This window comes from Cornus florida, unplaced genomic scaffold (assembly GCF_030987335.1).
Source record: "Cornus florida cultivar Cherokee Brave unplaced genomic scaffold, ASM3098733v1 CherokeeBrave_3.0.0_Hap2_Chr11, whole genome shotgun sequence".
Taxonomy (NCBI): Eukaryota; Viridiplantae; Streptophyta; class Magnoliopsida; order Cornales; family Cornaceae; genus Cornus; species Cornus florida.
This window is the reverse complement of record NW_026775581.1, coordinates 42,628,974-42,645,787: the sequence shown is the minus strand read 5'-3', so window position 1 is coordinate 42,645,787 and position 16,814 is coordinate 42,628,974. Positions and strand designations below refer to the sequence as shown.

General features: G+C 35.1%; 1 protein-coding gene across 1 annotated transcript; it reads right to left on the bottom strand.

The window, feature by feature from the left end:
- Nucleotides 1-9,448: 9,448 nt before the first annotated feature.
- LOC132286779 (ABC transporter B family member 25) lies at nt 9,449-15,758 on the bottom strand. The gene is made up of 17 exons (XM_059789166.1): nt 15,419-15,758; nt 14,773-14,841; nt 14,641-14,676; nt 14,475-14,549; nt 14,171-14,295; nt 13,781-13,880; nt 13,439-13,610; nt 13,230-13,348; nt 12,416-12,526; nt 12,154-12,298; nt 11,861-11,993; nt 11,061-11,136; nt 10,894-10,959; nt 10,613-10,720; nt 10,374-10,481; nt 10,088-10,285; nt 9,449-9,778 (listed from the first exon to the last, which is right to left on the bottom strand). Exons 1-17 carry the CDS (start codon nt 15,467-15,469, stop codon nt 9,575-9,577), a joined length of 1,896 nt encoding a protein of 631 aa, XP_059645149.1. The 5' UTR covers nt 15,470-15,758; the 3' UTR covers nt 9,449-9,574.
- Nucleotides 15,759-16,814: the final 1,056 nt, after the last annotated feature.

Below are 16,814 nucleotides of genomic sequence, written 5' to 3'. Positions count from 1 at the left end.
ACTGAGATGAGTAGGTGAATTTGATGATTTTGATAACCAATGCATAAAAAATATATATATAAAGAAAGAAAGGAAAGAAATGGTATGTATGCAATAAATGAAAAAAATTCTTCACCAATGTGAAAGGAATAAAGAAAAAAAAATGAAGAAAAGAATTAAAAAAGGGTCAAGTTCAGGTCTGTACCTAGATTGCTTGAGCAATTAAGTCCTTAGGGGTATGTTCTGACACCTAATGCCCTAAAACCATCTGGTTTGGGAGTCATTGGCTGAAAGCTTGTTACATAAGGGGTTTAGGTTGCCTAGATTACTTGAACAATTAGGTCCGGAGGGTTGCTTTATCACTTAATATCCTAAAATCGTCTGGTTTAGGAGTCATTGGCCGAAAGTTCATTACATGGGTGATTTAGAAAGCTTAATAGACTTGAACATTGCACAGTATCTTTTTTGAAGAAAAAAAATGCATACCTGTACAAAATAAAAAAAATAATACCTTGGGAATTGGAATTTAAAAAGTTTGCCTATAAATTGAAGGATAGCAAGGAATGAATGCAAGTATGGATAGTAAGCCACATGTTTAACCGTGAGTTCACTTTTAAAGAGTTTTGGAGATTGAGATTATTGAATAAATGATTAAATTAACATGTGGGGACTATGGCTGCTAAATTGAAATTGGAAGTTGAAAATTTTTTTGATTAATATAATTGGCTGTACTTGCTGTATTTGATTGATTAATGAACTGTTGGGATATTATGATTTGAAAACAGGCTTGAATGAGTTTATTGTGCAATTAAGGCACTGTCTGAGATGTTTGTAGGTACCATTACTGGAAACCCTCACGAGACTATAACTCGTCCACTAGGAGTAACTTAGGGGTTTAAAGACCTGTTGCATAGGCTAAATGCAACCGTGATTCATAGGAAAGCAGCATTTTAGTTCTGTATTGCTAAGGAACTAACAATATGTACATTTAGGGGTGTGATGAACGTTGAATATTGCATATTTGAACCCCTAAATATACGTATGTTAAGACCTAAAATGATATTTCTATTTATTGTTAGACTGATTTATGTTTATTGTGTGTTTATAGGTACTTTCCCAAAGAAACGGTTAAAACCGGGACTTTATGATGAAAAGACTGATATCGAAGCTTACAGGTCGTTGCCGGTCATTCAAAGCAAGCCGAGAGCTTAAATGGTGAAGTTTGGAAGAATCCAAGTGCCAAGGCTCGAGCCTAAGTTATGAGGCTTGAGCTCTGCAAGAAAAAGAAGAAAAATCACTGAGGCATTAAAGCTCGAGCCTTGTACCTCCAAAGCTCGAGCTCTATACAGTGGTGCTCAAGCCTTACCCAAGGGTGCTCGAGCCTTTGCCTACAAGCTCGAGCATGAGGCGTCGGAATCTGAAAAGTTGATTTCAAAAAAGCCAAGCTCCAGGACATCGTGCTAGACCTCAAGGGATCGAGCACTGTCATTTAGAGCTCGAGCCCTGAGCCCCAAAAGCTCGAGCTTTGTACCTAAAGCTCGAGCCCTATGAAGCTAGGATCGAGCAATGTTAAAAGAAGAAAACCCAAAAATATTCTAAGTGTTAATGGAAAAGACGCTTCGGAAAATAATTGAAGAAATTTGACTAAGTACAAAAGTGAAGATCGAGCACCATTCTTTGAAGCTCGAGCCTGGGCCAAAAAGCTCGAGCTCTACTTTTGAAGCTCGAGCTTTCCATGATAGACTGAATTTACAAGTTATGGGAATTATTTTTTTCCAAGTCTTAGTTCAGTCCAGATGGGCCAGAAGACCTAAAAGCCCGCCAAACCCTTATTTCTTCTATAAAAAAAGGCACAGGCCTTAGTATAAGACGTCTCTTTTTCCTCGTATTATTTAGAATTCTGATACTGTGGTGGCGGCTTTTAGGGTTTCCATAACCTTAGAAGGTGAAGATCCTGAGAAGAGAAGTGTCTTCTGTGACGATAAAAACGACAACAACACAGATGATATTCTGTGTCGTGTTATGTGATTATAATCATATACTGGATGCATAATAGGATCTTGTTTATATTTGATTTCTATTATGTTTGGCTTTGGATGGATTTGATGTTTGAATGATTCTGCATCATTTATGGATTATATGCATTATATGCACCGATATGGGATGGTGGCATATTAGGGATGGATTAGATCAAAACGCTAAGTTCTACCCCTTCATACATACGAAATGGATTAACTCAAACAGTTAAATCCTACATGGATGCATGTCCTGTCAATTAAAACAGTTGAACGACATATCGGATGTTTGTTTTATTTTTCTGCATTAGGAAGAATTGGGATTTAATTAAAACATTTAAATCCTAATTATATGTTGTGTTTTGGCGATGAATAGTTGATCGGCACAACATTTTATTTGGATGGAATTTATATATATCATTATGGTACCGTGATATGAGCTTGAGTCTCCTGATTACGGTTAGGGTGCGTATATCGCCTAGGATGGATAACTAGGCCTGATGATGTTTCCCTGGTTGTTCTACTCAGGTTGAGACAAATTATGTGGGCTGGTGAGCATCCTATAGTGTGTATCTATATCTATATGGACTATTTTAGCTATTGCCGAGTTATCTAGGATGTGTCTGCGTATCGGGTTTATGTATAAATTGTAGTAGGATGGAACTTGCATGTAGGCCTGACCCACTCCTATTTTTTCAGGTGATCGTCAGTACCAGGTTTAGTGCTTACTCGTGATTATGCAGATACAATCACTCACTCTTCCGACTACATAAGATTTTCTTTCTTATTTGGGTTTTGGATTTTGATTCTGTAAATGTATTTATCATTTGGGATTATTAGGGATCCACTAGATGGATTCCCGAGTTATACGGATTTGAAAGTTTAAATTATATTAAACTTTTATCTGGAGGATTTTCATATTTAGAATTCTTTTCAGCTTATTATTTTATCTTTTTATTTTTTTGTATTCCTGCTTGTTTACATATTAATTGTTTGATATCCCTCGGGTTTGGGCTCGGATTTGATTAACCCGTGTCTCGGATTCGAGGGGTATCACCGTCATTATGAGTAGCTAATTCCTCTCTTAGGGCACTAATGTAACCCGATCCAAGTACTATGGTTTGATTGTTTCAACTTTGGGTATTTTTAATATATTATATTTTTTATTACATGATTATGAGCAATTGAGACAACTTAATTGGATTTCAATGTTTTAAATAGTTTTTGAAAAGTTATTACCTTGTCTTAGATATAATTGTTTTCAAACTATTCTCAACCCATTCTTGTTGGACGGTATCTGGCGGAGCTTTGCCAGATATAAGAATGGAGATCACGTAATGGTGTTCCAATGCTTTTTATAAATGAATGTTTTCATAGTCTATGCTTAGGAAAGATGGATTGTTTAAAAATTAATTAAAGTAGTTAAAGTAGGTAGGTGGATAATCCATACTAACTGCAGATAGGTTATAGTTAACTGAAATTTATAAAACATCTTTCTTTAAAACCAAATTGAACGAATGTTATTGAGTTTAATTCTTTTTTTTTTTTCCTAGTTCGTACTCATACATACATGTCTCGTCTGAGACTTGAACCCCTGACCTCCCTTTGGGAAGTAAGAGTCTGATACCGCTAGGCCACTGGCCCGTTGGTCAATTTATTTGAAATATAAATTGTTAAAACCCTAGAGTTGAACAGTTAACTATAATACGAAATTCGCGGTGAAGTCAAAGCCTTAAGACTTTTCTCTCTCTGATATCTTTAGTTTAAATTCAGTTTAATTTTATTTTATGTTCGTGACAACCAATCAATCAATTCAACTAGTTACCTGTAAAACAATAAATAAATTGATTAGTTAGAAACAAAACAAAGAACACTTATCTCCCTGTGGGATCGACACCTTCTATATAGTCCTATCTTATAAAGATTCGTACTATTGCGAATGGTAAATAAACTGACACATCAATGGACTAGCATTTGGTTCTTTGCAACTTCATGTCTCTTTATATCCATTCTTTTCCATTGATGTGATCTTTATAGCTTCATTGAGGTCATTCTTTGAATATGAATCATCTATAACACTCAATGTAAATATTAGTCCATAAATACCATTAATGGTTTGTAATCATCAAAATCACTAGATTGTCCTTAGTTAAAGGCTTTGTGCCAACAAAAGTGATTGTAATGGAAAAAAAAATATGTATCCCAAATTAAAATATCTACGTGATTTTCCTTTCACGTATAGTTTCTCCTTCCGTTGCTTTATTACAATAGCCAAAAAGGCTAACAAAGTGGTATTGCAGTAGTCGACGATTAACCGGGCTACACAAAAGCAATAAAAAACGATGGCGGCAACAGGTAATAACAACTCTCATCTAATTATTCAAAGGTGAAATTATCAGTTTTGGAGTATTAAAATGAAAACAATTTTTATTTCTCTTGATTTGTGGGAACTGATTGAGAGTAATTATGCAGAAAATGATAATCAGGAAGAGAGAGAAACTGTTGCACAAAGAACAGCATTAAAGAAAACAAGAAGAAAGATGCCAAGGCTTTGTCCTATATTCAACAAAATTTAGACGACATTATTTTTTCAAGAATAATGGGAGCCAAAACTTCCAAGGAAGCATGGGAGTTGCTTCAGAATAAGTATGAAGGATCGAGTCAGGTAATTACTTTAAGGTTACAGACTCTCCGTCTTGAGTTTGAAACTTTGATGATGAAAAGTTTCGAGTAAATTCATGCTTACCTAAGTAGAATCACTTCTATTGTTAATCAAGCAAAATCTCTTGGTGAAAATTTGAATGATAAAAAAATCATTGAAAAAGTCTTGAAAAGTCCAACTCCTAAATTCAATAATGTTGTAGTTGCAATTAAGGAGTCAAAAGATTTAATGATGTTATTCCATAATTACTGGGTTGGTTTTTTGTTTTTGTATTGGAAATGGGCTTTTTCAATAAGCACATTGTCCTCTATTTTTTCTTTTTCAGATCTCTAAGGGTATGCCTTCTATGCTCCTATATTCATTTTTATATTTTGAGCATCAATACAACACCAATTATGAAATATATATATATATATATATATATATATATATATATATATATATATATATATATAAAAATTGTCTTTTACTCAATTGATGGGATTACTAAAAATGCATGAAGAAAGACTGAACAGGCCTACCAAAAGTCAAGTGGAGCAGGCTTTCCAATCAAAATTGGAGTTTAAAAGAAGCTCAAATGGAAAAGGGAAAACCTATGGATTTCAAGGCAAAAGAGGAAATCAATTTAATGGACAAGGGAGATAATTCAATAAAGGTAATGGTGAAATTCCTATTTGTTATCATTGTATGAAGAAGGGTCATATTGAACATGACTATTGGTACAAAAATAAGAATACTATTTCCCTCGGTGTTTCTTTTGTGAAAAATATGGACATAATGAAAAAAATTGTTGGTATAGTCCTAAAAATCAAGCCAACTTTCACGAGTAAAGAGTTGATGAAGAAAAAGTTGAAGATGAAAATGCTAAGGATGAACATCAATTCATATCTTGCCTTAATGCCACTGCAAAAAAATATGTGGTATCTTTATAGTTGTTGTAGTAACTATATGACCGGAAATAAATCTATTTTTGTTAAACTTGATGAATCTGTAAAGTCTCAGGTGCGTATGGGGACGACAAAAGGGTGCAGGTTCAAGGCAAAGGAACCAGTGCGGTGAATACAAATATTGGTAAAAAAAAAAAAATTAATTGATGAGGTTTTGTACGTTCCAGGTTTGGCTCAAAATTTGATCAGTTTAGGACAGCTACTCAAGAAAGGTTGTTCAATTGTGTTTGAAGATGACAGATGCATGTTGTACAACAAAGCATATAAAAAATTAATATTGTTTTCAAAAATGTCTGAAAACAATATTTATCCTCTTGATTTTTCTAAGCTCAGGATGATGAGAAGAAGAAAGAAGCAATTGCATGCACTGCAAAAACAACTCCAGAAAAAGCTTCGGGAATTCAAAAGACAAAGAAGAAACTAGTAGAAGACAATCCTGGAAAGACTGAAATTTCAAACAAAACAAAGCAGGGAAGAAACGACAATGCTGACAGAAGATTCAAAAGAAACTGTGATCGTGGAAGAAATTTGAAGACCCTAAAATTTGTTTGAAAAGTTTGAAATTTTGAATTAAGGGGAGTGTTAGATGTTAATTCAAATTTAACTTCACTTATATCACGCCAATATTATCTTGTCAGATAGGGTTTTAAAATTAAAATAAAATAGTTGATAGGATTAGGTTATTAGAGTTTGAATAATGGTTGTTCTATATCATTCAAATGATTACATTCTCCATCTATTTAAAGAAAGTGATTATAATCCCAAATTAAAATAATCTACATGATTTTTCTTTCACGTATATTTTCTCCTTCACGTGTTGCTTTATTACAATAACCAAAAAGGCTAACAAAGAATTGCTATCAATCACTTGAACACCACACCCAACCATGGATTTTGCATCCAGCACTGCGGTACCTTCCACACCTTCATTGTCCTCCATAGAGAGAATTTCTTATTTGTAACATATTGTAAAGGAATTCGAAAGTTGAACATCTTCTGGTTTAGGCAATTGACCATACAGTCGGTGTCCCTGTTCCTGCACTAGTAGTATAACATACACCACTGAATCATGTTCCACCCCAGTACTATCATTAACACTATTATCATCCTTCCCAAGCAGTTGCCCAAAGGACCTATAGACTCGTCGAGGTTCACTGACCTGCATTGTGTAATTAATCCTAACCTAAAATTAAAGACATTAACCAAAGAGCAGTGATACTTACACCTATTTGTTATACCAAATTATTACACCGAATGTTTCTAATTAGTTATTTATGCATATTACATGTAAGTAGAGGACCCCACTTTTTTATTTATGCATAAATAGACCAATTAAAATAACTAAGTTTGACAATTCATTACAACTAAATAAAGAAGTAGGATCTTCCACTTATATGTACTTATAAATAACTAATCAGAAACATTCGGTGTAGCAATTTGGTACAACAAATCGGTGTAAGTATCATTACTCTTAACGAAAAGGAGTGTAAGATTTTGATAGGACTCACTGGTTCAGAGATTCTCGTAGGTTCTGTAACTTTTTGAAAGGTGTTTTAATATAACATTAGGCTAAAAAGAGATGTTAGTCAAATTAATAACCATAATAATAATAATAATAATAATAATAAAGCAGCTCAAGTCTTCATCTATTTTTCAGTTTTCACAATAATTAATACTTAGAGCGTCCACAGCCCAAACCAATTTCGGGCTAGACTACGGCTAACTTATCCAATCTAAAAAACAAAAACGCCCTTATGCAATCTATTAAATCTCGTGGATGAAGTTAGTCATGCCTAGTCGAATATATAATTATTAGCTGTCTAATATAGATCAAGAATGAGAATTTTAGAGTTACTAACTATACTGTTTTTTTTTTTTTTTTTTTCTCTGGCGAACAAACAACACTGCACAACAACACAAAGGTCAATTTGGTGCGATCACCGGGATTAGAACATACAAACAACATTTAAAACACAAAGCAACCATGAGAGGTGTACACAGAGACGCTACAAACACCATGTCTCCAAACATGACTACCTTGAACCGAGAAAATCTCCTAAGTCTCCACATGAGATCAAAGACGCTGGCATGGAGATCAATCCAAAGCGCATCAAACAAAACATATGACACACAATCCAAAGCTTTACCAACACACACAGCCTTCGTAGAGAGAGGTGAGGATTGGGTCACACCTGTTAATATTAAATCCCATGTTCGGCCGTCAAACGTCTTCAACCCACTGCCTTCACCAGGAAGTGGGGTAGGGCTAGAAACAAAGCCCAAATCCACCAGTATAACTACCTCCTGCTTATCCCTTAGTGGGCCGTGCCACTCTAAAACCTCACCATCATAACATAACCCTAGGGTCCACCTCCCCTATGTAGCATTTAGAGACACCTGAATTTACGTAACTTTTGAAGTGCCGTCGGACGGGCAAACAGTTGGCATTGGGCTCGAGGAGGTCGCTTTTTCTCCGGCGACCGAAACGTAGGTAGAAGTGAGCGCTCCGGCGACTCACTTGCGGTTGGATCCTTCGAATCATTTTCGAACTGGACTATCAAAGAAGATACCACTGAAAAGTCTTATACACATCCTTAGCGGTATTTTCTTGGTTTGATAGCCACGCACCATAGCCTGCTCCGTCCGCCATTGCCATGGAATCCATCGTTGGACAGTTCCTGCTATAAGGCCCATCCATGGATGAAATGGAGTAGCTAAAAACGGAGAGAAGCACCAGCAAAGAAACCAGGAGGCAAAAAGGAAACAGATAAAAGTAAAAACTAGAAGACTAATAGAGCAAGCTGCATGAATGCCCTGATCAAAAGTATAGATCTTCTGTTCTTCAGTAGAAATACTTCCAACTCCCAAAAACCCATTGGGTACCACCATCACCGCACACACGTCGCTTGTGTTTGACGCCCCATAAGCACCAGCAACTATAGATTGGAAGGAATCCATCCCAGAGAAAGACATACCACCATGGAGAAATCTCCAAACCTCCGATGAACGAACCTCTACATGGAGGGGCAAAGTTTCCTCTACACACAGGAGAAACGTAGGATAGTATGATAGGATGCAATCTTAGAATCTTACTTACCCAATTAGTACTTCCCTCTTACCTCTCAATGTCCCATTGGGGCAACAGTAGGTGACTTCGGTCTGTGCGAGGTCTACTTACACACAGATACATCATCTTTCTTGAGCTGTGATCACCAATCAAACTACATGGTGAAAAGGGGAAGTGGACTACACATGGATTGGGGCACGGCTAACTCAAGTTGTATGTTGAAGTTGTGGGGTTGGGTCCTGCAAGAGTTAGCCAACTTGACTTACGGGTGCACGTGAGGTGTGACCATGAGCTACTAACTATATATACTGTTTGAACTATATATATTACAAGGAAATGCTAGAGATGAAGTAGCATAACTTTGTTCTTATGGAGTTTCCTTCAATTATTTATTCATTTAGTATACAATTCAGTTAAACACAGTAGGGGTATTTTTCTTCGCACTTGAGATATTTATATACTGCAGATGGTGAATGAGTTGGACTCCGGTTACCTGACAGGTGAAACCCAACCAAAATTGAGGTTGAGTCCGAAATTTTTCAACCCAAACCGAACAACAAAAAAAGCTGCCCAATCCCATCCAAGACAAGGTCCAACTCGGATTGGATTCAGGTTGGCCTACTGAAGTTGTACTCCTAGGCTCCTAGCGATTCTAAATCTTGTTCATCAAATTGCCAGAATAAGTTAGATGGCTAACATGCTATCCATGCTTTGGATGATCTATAATTCATGTAATGCAGATCGACAAGGTTGAATTCATGGCTTTAAGGGGTTGATGGAGATAGAATTTCTTTTTCACATTTGGACTTGAGAATGGATAAGTTCGTGTCAATGCAGAATAAAGTGACAACATACCAATTTCATCATTGGAATGGATTCCATTTACAAAACTAGCAGGACAAAACTAGCTTTCTGTTTTGTGTCCTTGTAACTGCCTCCTCACCAATGCAGTATAGACGCCATTCTTGCTAAGGAGCTCGTCGTGAGTGCCACTTTCAACTATCTGACCATCAGAAACAACTGCGACTACGTCTGCACTCTTCACGGTGGAAAGCCTGTGTGCAATGACTAGAACAGTCCTGCCCTTCATCAGTGAATCCATGGCATCCTATAGAATAAGAAAAATCTACTGTCAGTGTGAAAAAAAAAAAAAAAATACATATTTTTATTCGGAAAACAGGAAGAATAAGGGGCCTGTTTGGTTTAGTTTTCTGAAAGAGAATTGAAAATAAGAAAACCGTACAGAAAGTTGTTTGGCTGCAGTTTTCTGAAAACTAAACTAAAAAAAAAAAAAAAAAAACAAAATAAAGAGGCCTGGTTTCAGTTTTTTACACAGAAATGTTTTCAGAAAACATAACCAAACAGGACCTAAGCTTTGAGTTTTAAAAAACCCATTTTCAGCATGTAAAAAGCAGACCTGAACTAGGTATTCACTTTCAGCATCCAGTGCACTTGTGGCTTCATCTAAGAGAAGAATCCTTGGGTTCATCAGTAGAGCCCTTGCAATTGCTACTCTCTGTTTCTGACCGCCTGAAAGCCTTACGCCACGTTCTCCCACATATGTTTGATATTTGTCCGGGAATTTGGAAATGAATTCATCGGCATTAGCCATTTTCTGCACTTTTCAAAATTAAATTATTGAGAATAAAAGGATTTTGGTAGATGAGACAATTAGTTGATAAGTGGAGATGCTAAAATCTTACAGCTGCATTTTCAATATCAGTAATGCTTGCTTTGGAATCCAATCCATAGGCAATATTCTCCTCTATCGAACAGTTGAACAGGGTTGGCTCCTGGCTCACTATACTGATCTGTGTATTAAAAGGTGAACATACTATACGTGAAAAATCTTTGAAACATCAGAGCAAGAAGAGAACACTAAACTGTATGCATCACCGCTGAAAACCAACATATGTATATTCAGAATTTAGTGCCACAATACCTTTTTGTGTAGATGTTCATGTGATATTTCTACTAGAGGAACCCCATTGAGCATAATCTTTCCCTTGATAGGGTCATAGAACCTTTCAATCAAGTTTGCTATTGTGGTCTGTGGCACAAAAAACAATAACAAAGAATAACAAGAAGACCATTAATAGCAAAAATAAACCTGAGTCACAGTAGATACTTGGCTATTCCTCTATCTACAAAGCTATTTCATAGACTAAAATAACATGAATTTCAATTGGAGTTATTTAGGACAATTGAACAAAGTAGTATTACCTTTCCACCACCACTCGGGCCAACCAAAGCAACCTTTGAACCAGGATGCAGTTTTAACGTTATTCCCTAAATTTTGCAGAATTTGTTAGGTTTATCGGCACAATATATAATTAAAATGCAAATAGGATGATCCATCATAACAAAAGTGGCCGATGCAAAATTATTACCTTGAGTACCGTATGGCTGGGGCGTGAAGGGTAGGAAAACCAAACATCATCTAACTCCACTTCAGCATCTTGGTCGCTGCAGTAAGACAATCCACAATCACATCTAGTATGAAGTTGACATAAACATAATTCGGCCTTTTAAGCACATTTATCAATTATTTTGTAAGTTCATTTTCTTTCCCTTTTCTTTTACCTATCAAAAAGATAACGAGTAATTTGGGATGATAAAAAATTTGGTAGCAAGAATGATTTGAATACAAAATTTGGTAGTAGGACAACTATGGTAATAAAACAACACTGTAAATTTTTTTGGATAGTTCTTAAAAGAAAAATAAAAAATAAAAAATAAAAAAAATAAAAATAAAAACAACATGGATTTGACTAGGTGAACAACCATGCACAGGAAGGGGCCAAAATAACATACATTCATATTGGAATAATTGGGATTTGCAATGTTTTTGTACAATCTATTCATTATCAAATTTTTAATTTGACTACTTTTGCTTATGTGTGCGTAGCAAAAAAGTTAAAGTATATGTCAAGGGTAGTCAACTTCAAAAAGTGAAGCGATTGTTGTCATAATAGGTCCCTCTGTAGGTCATGTGTTTCTGGAGAGAAGGGGTGGAAATTGGGACAGAGTTAAGTGGTTTTGACCCTCTTCAGGTTAATTTTTTTATCCCCAGAATTCCAGCGGAAAGGAGGTTGAATTTCTTATAATTGAAGCCATGAGTGGAGAAACAGTAGGCAAACTAAGAAAAGAGGAAAGTATAGTAACTAGATGAAGCTTTGACAGTACTAACCCCAAAGGACACTTATTTCCTGATTTTGGCATGGATGAGACACGGTCAAGAATCTGAAAAACCCTCCTGCTGGCTCCTGCAGCTTTCATTGCCACTGTATATAATCCAGACAGTCCAGAAACAGATGATCCAACTGCAAGTGGAAAAAGTAACTAAGTTCAGTTAACTGGAACTTTATTGAGCTAAAAATTATAGCATCTTATAAACATGTAGGTAAACATGATATTGAATCTATCACAAGTTAAACAGTGTCACTGCTTCCATGGAATTTTATACAAGAATGAGAGAGCTACCCGTGAGGCTATAAAGAATGAATGATGTAAGAGCACCAGGGGTCATGGTCCCTGCGATCGTCAGATTAGCTCCATATATCACCACTATGATAACTGACAGTGTTGATGCTGCATTCACACCCCCAAAGAAGAGGCCAACTACTTTCTGCAGCAGAAAATGACAGTTTAGAAGCTGCAGCTGTTGTCCATGTGTAGTTGTGTGTGTGCGTGTAAGAGAGAGAGTGAAAGATAGAGAGAGAGAGAGATGCATTCAGGAACCTACAGCTTGTTTAAGTCCAAGCATCAATGTCTCGTCAACTTTCTCCGAGTAGCGTGAAATCTCATATTCTTCCTGAGCAAAAGCTCTCACTGTGCGTATGGCACCAAAAGTTTCCTAAAAAATTTGCGCATTTTGGCCCAAAAAAAATTAGAAACCTAATTACGATGAGTGATAATGAAAACTTTTTGCACATGGTATGGGCTCTCTAAGAAACACTTTAAAGTGATTAGCAAAAAATTATGTTTACTTTTACTCACTGCAACCAGCACTTTATAGAAGGGAAAAAAAGTTCTTGGTTTTGGTAGATAATCATTTGATTCAACAGAATGATTTTAACACCAGTCATATATATATATATATATTCCAGAATAGTCATATATTTTTTTACTTGTCATACTTAGTAAATGTTTCCCTTTATGCTCAAGTTGTCAGCATATTCATTTCTCTTCACGACTCATAGAGATCTAAATTACCTCCCATGAGGCAATATATATGAATAGTGATTAAATAGTTGTAAACCCAACCAGTCAACATGAACAGAAATATTACAAATCAATAGAAAACAAACATGACATTTCTACAAAATCACTTTGCTTTATAACTTCTTATGCATTGCTACCGAGTGGACATGAACAATATTTGAAACGTCTAACCAATCACTTTCAAGTCCAAGTTATCACTTGTCTTTTATCTACTTTTCATCATGTCATTAACTTTAACTTAGTACTACAGGATTTTAGAAGTGAACAACAAAAAATACTTTAAATGTAGAGATTCAACATAGAGAAAACTAAGAGTTATAGCAGAAGAGACAAACCTCCGCAATCGAGGCAGCTACTGCAGCTGCAGCTTGAGTCTTGTGAGAAAGTTCTCGAAGAAAGCGACCAAATTTACGTACAGCAACAGAAATGGCCGGAACCACAGCCAAAGCCAACACTAAACATAAATGATGAAAATTAATTTATAATGAGCATGTTGAAATCTTCATCATATCAACATTCAACCTAAAAATGATTAAGCCTTTACATGTTAACTTCCATGATGTCGCAAACATAAAGCCAAGACCAATAAATGCAGTAGACAGATTTTTTAGGGCCTCGGAGAGATTGGTAGTTGCAGCATTTTTTATGATCTGAGTGTCTTCAGATAGCCTACTTAGGAGTTCCCCAGTTCGAGTAACATCATAGAAGGCTATTTCCTGCAAAGTTATTAGCCATTGTGAACAAACTTTACATGAAAAATATTCTAGTTTTATTAATATGGCAAGAAGAAAAAGAAAAAATACTAGGGAATCATGAATATCTTAGCAACCAATGGATTGTAATAGACAGATAAAACCATGTCATTTGCAAAGCTAAATGAATGTACTTGGTGTAGGAGGTGACCAAACAAGTTCTTTCTCAATCGAGCAACGACCCTTTCGCTTGCAGAAGAAAATAACCATGCTCTAAGTGCCGTGCAAACAGAACTGAAAAGAAGCAAGAGATTGTTAACTCCTTGATACCATAATAAGTACGCATTTTGGAATGGAAAAAAACACTTTCTTAGTCACAATTCATCTCTAACACCGGAATGTTTTAGTAACCATTATGACAAAATCATAAAATCATTTGTAGTTTTAGAGGTTTATCATAATGGTTCTGTAATGCAATCCTTTTCATTGTTAGATGGGATGAAAAGACTGGACAAACAAGAAATCAAGGATCAAGTGAACCTAATACTGATAGAAGAAAAAAAAGAATTGAGGAATGGACATACCCTACTATAACAATCACAAATATATATAGTATGGTGTTCGTCACTGCAGTCCAAGCTTGTGCTTTCTGTTCAGGTGTTTGCATATCTCCCGACACGATGTCAATTATTTTTCCACCAAATTTTGGCTGCATCATGAACATGTTATTTCTGAAATTACTAAAAATCAAACACCCGTGTCTCTAAAGTCTAAACTAGACATAAAATCATTATACTTCACAATCAAAACAAGAGAGAGAGAGATGTGTGTGTGTGTTTAGGGGGGCTCGGGTGGAATTGAGAATTGAGCACCAATACAAGTACATACAATCAGTAAACTTGATGTGGATGCAATCAGAAGAGCAAACGTAGCTATAATCAAATTTCCAGTATCAGGCTTTGCCTGCAAAGCAATGAGATGTTAACAAGCTGACATTTTTCAAGAATATAATTCCACTTTGATCATTAATAAACACAAAGGTGCATCCACTTACAAGTGAAATAACTCTACAGAACCCCACATTGGCAGCCTGAATTTCCCAAGAATCGAGTTAGGACATTACGTAATCTAATAGTTAGTAAAGATTAATGTCAAACTTCAAGCATCTAATAGAAATTGCAATTACCGGTACTGCATCACCATGCTCAAGGTCTGTCAAATGACCATTTTCCAGGGTATCATTTCTCTTTCTCCCCTATGAAAAATCACAAAAATCAATTAAAAAAGATTAAATCAGAAAAGTGAAATAGGCAAATGACCATTTAGGCTACTCCTAAGAAATTCAATTTATCACATCAAACACCCACATGAACATAAATCTCAGAAAACTAAATTTGCAAAGGAAATAAATAATTGGGTTATATATAAATTATACAAACTAAACATCATGTCTCACTCAGAATGACCCAATAATGTTTTACTCGACTTCGTGAGAATCATCTAAACTGCTCCTAACAAATTCCATTTAACACATCAAACACCCACATGAACATAAATCTCAGAAAACTAAATTTGCAAGGGAATAAAGAATTGGGTTTTATAAAATAAAAAAAAAAATTCCCTAATCAATTGGGTTTTATAAATTATACAAACTAAACATAACCCATCAATCAAAAGTCCAAAGTAACAGCAGAATTTTATGAATTGGATCAAGAATATGTATATAAAAAAACCCAAGAACCAAAACGAATCAAAACAGAACTCAGTGACTGAATTGCGAGAATTCATATACAAAGAGACCTTAATGGGTCATCGAAAAGTGAAAAGCTTACCTCTCTGTTTAAGAGAGGAGATCTCTCACTTCCCAAGCCATGCCCAGGCATCTCTGAAAACCTGTATGTTGTTAATCTTCGTTTTCACAGAGACAATAGATAAAAATCAAGTGATCAATAATAGGTGATTTATAGAGGGTATATGAGATTCTTCTAAGCTCAACATTTCTCACTCCATGATCAAGGGGGTGAATGAGTGGTTCTTAGAGTGGCTGTTGGGAATAATTGAACTTTTGAGGGTTTCATGGTTGGTCCTGTTGACAATTGAGATTTCTTGGCCATCAAGGGCTTGATCAGTCGACGCTTACACACACACATACACGCACTAGCTGAACAAGACAAAAACCATGTGGACGTGAGGAGTGCTTTTGTCATTGCATACGTAAATTTTTTATGGAAATTTTTGGTTTATGGAAAAGTTTTGGAAGATCTGCAGGGGACTCGCACGTTTATTTTTATGGCTGTTTGGATTCGCCATTATTTTAGTTGTGCGTTGTTACTAAGTCGCATGTAGTGGAAGAATGAGAACAATTCGAGATCGAGAGTTTGAGAACAGTGTTAAAGTGATCAAATTTAAGTTGTGAGAGTGAGAGTAACGTACAACGTGAAAATTATATTCGCTAAAAAAGAAAAGTGTGACTTAGGACATTTATTACATTTAAAGAAATGTTAATAAACGTTAATATTTTTGTCTAAAATTTGTAGTGTAAAATTTAACAGTAAAAAAATATAAAATTAATTAATAACATTTTTTAATATCAGAGTTTATTCACTGCACTAAAAAAATAAAATTTCTAGCGTGGGATAAAATTCACTAGACTAACAATGCTATTTTAAGTAGTGAATAAACTTTGATATGTGTCTCATTCATTAACTTTGATGTGTCTCATTCATTGTTGGATAAAAATTCATTTAAGTATCCATATTATATTTCATGCCCGTTTAAGGATAATTTTTTTAAAAAATAAAAATAAATAAATACTTAGATTATGGAATAAAGAATATATTCTAACGATTGTTTTGGCTGGGTATTACTTTTCTTTTTTTAGTATTCTACCTTTATAATTTGTTCATTTTTAGTAATATACACACGAAATATTACATTTACCCCTTCTAAAATTAATAAAAAAAATGCACTATTGACCCCCTTACGTTATGTCCTGGCTTGGTCCCTAACACCAGCGGAAATATTTCATACCTTTAAATATAATTTAAGTTAAATTACAAGTCTCACTTGAAAAGTAAGCCATAATTCCAGGCCCTAATATCATTTTTCTTATAAAGAAAATGATATATATATTATGTAAGGTTTTTTTTAAAAAAATTCTTGTTTTAATTATTTAGGTACAGTAGTAAAAATAAGTGATTTTTTTTTTCTTATTTTCAAAATTTTAAT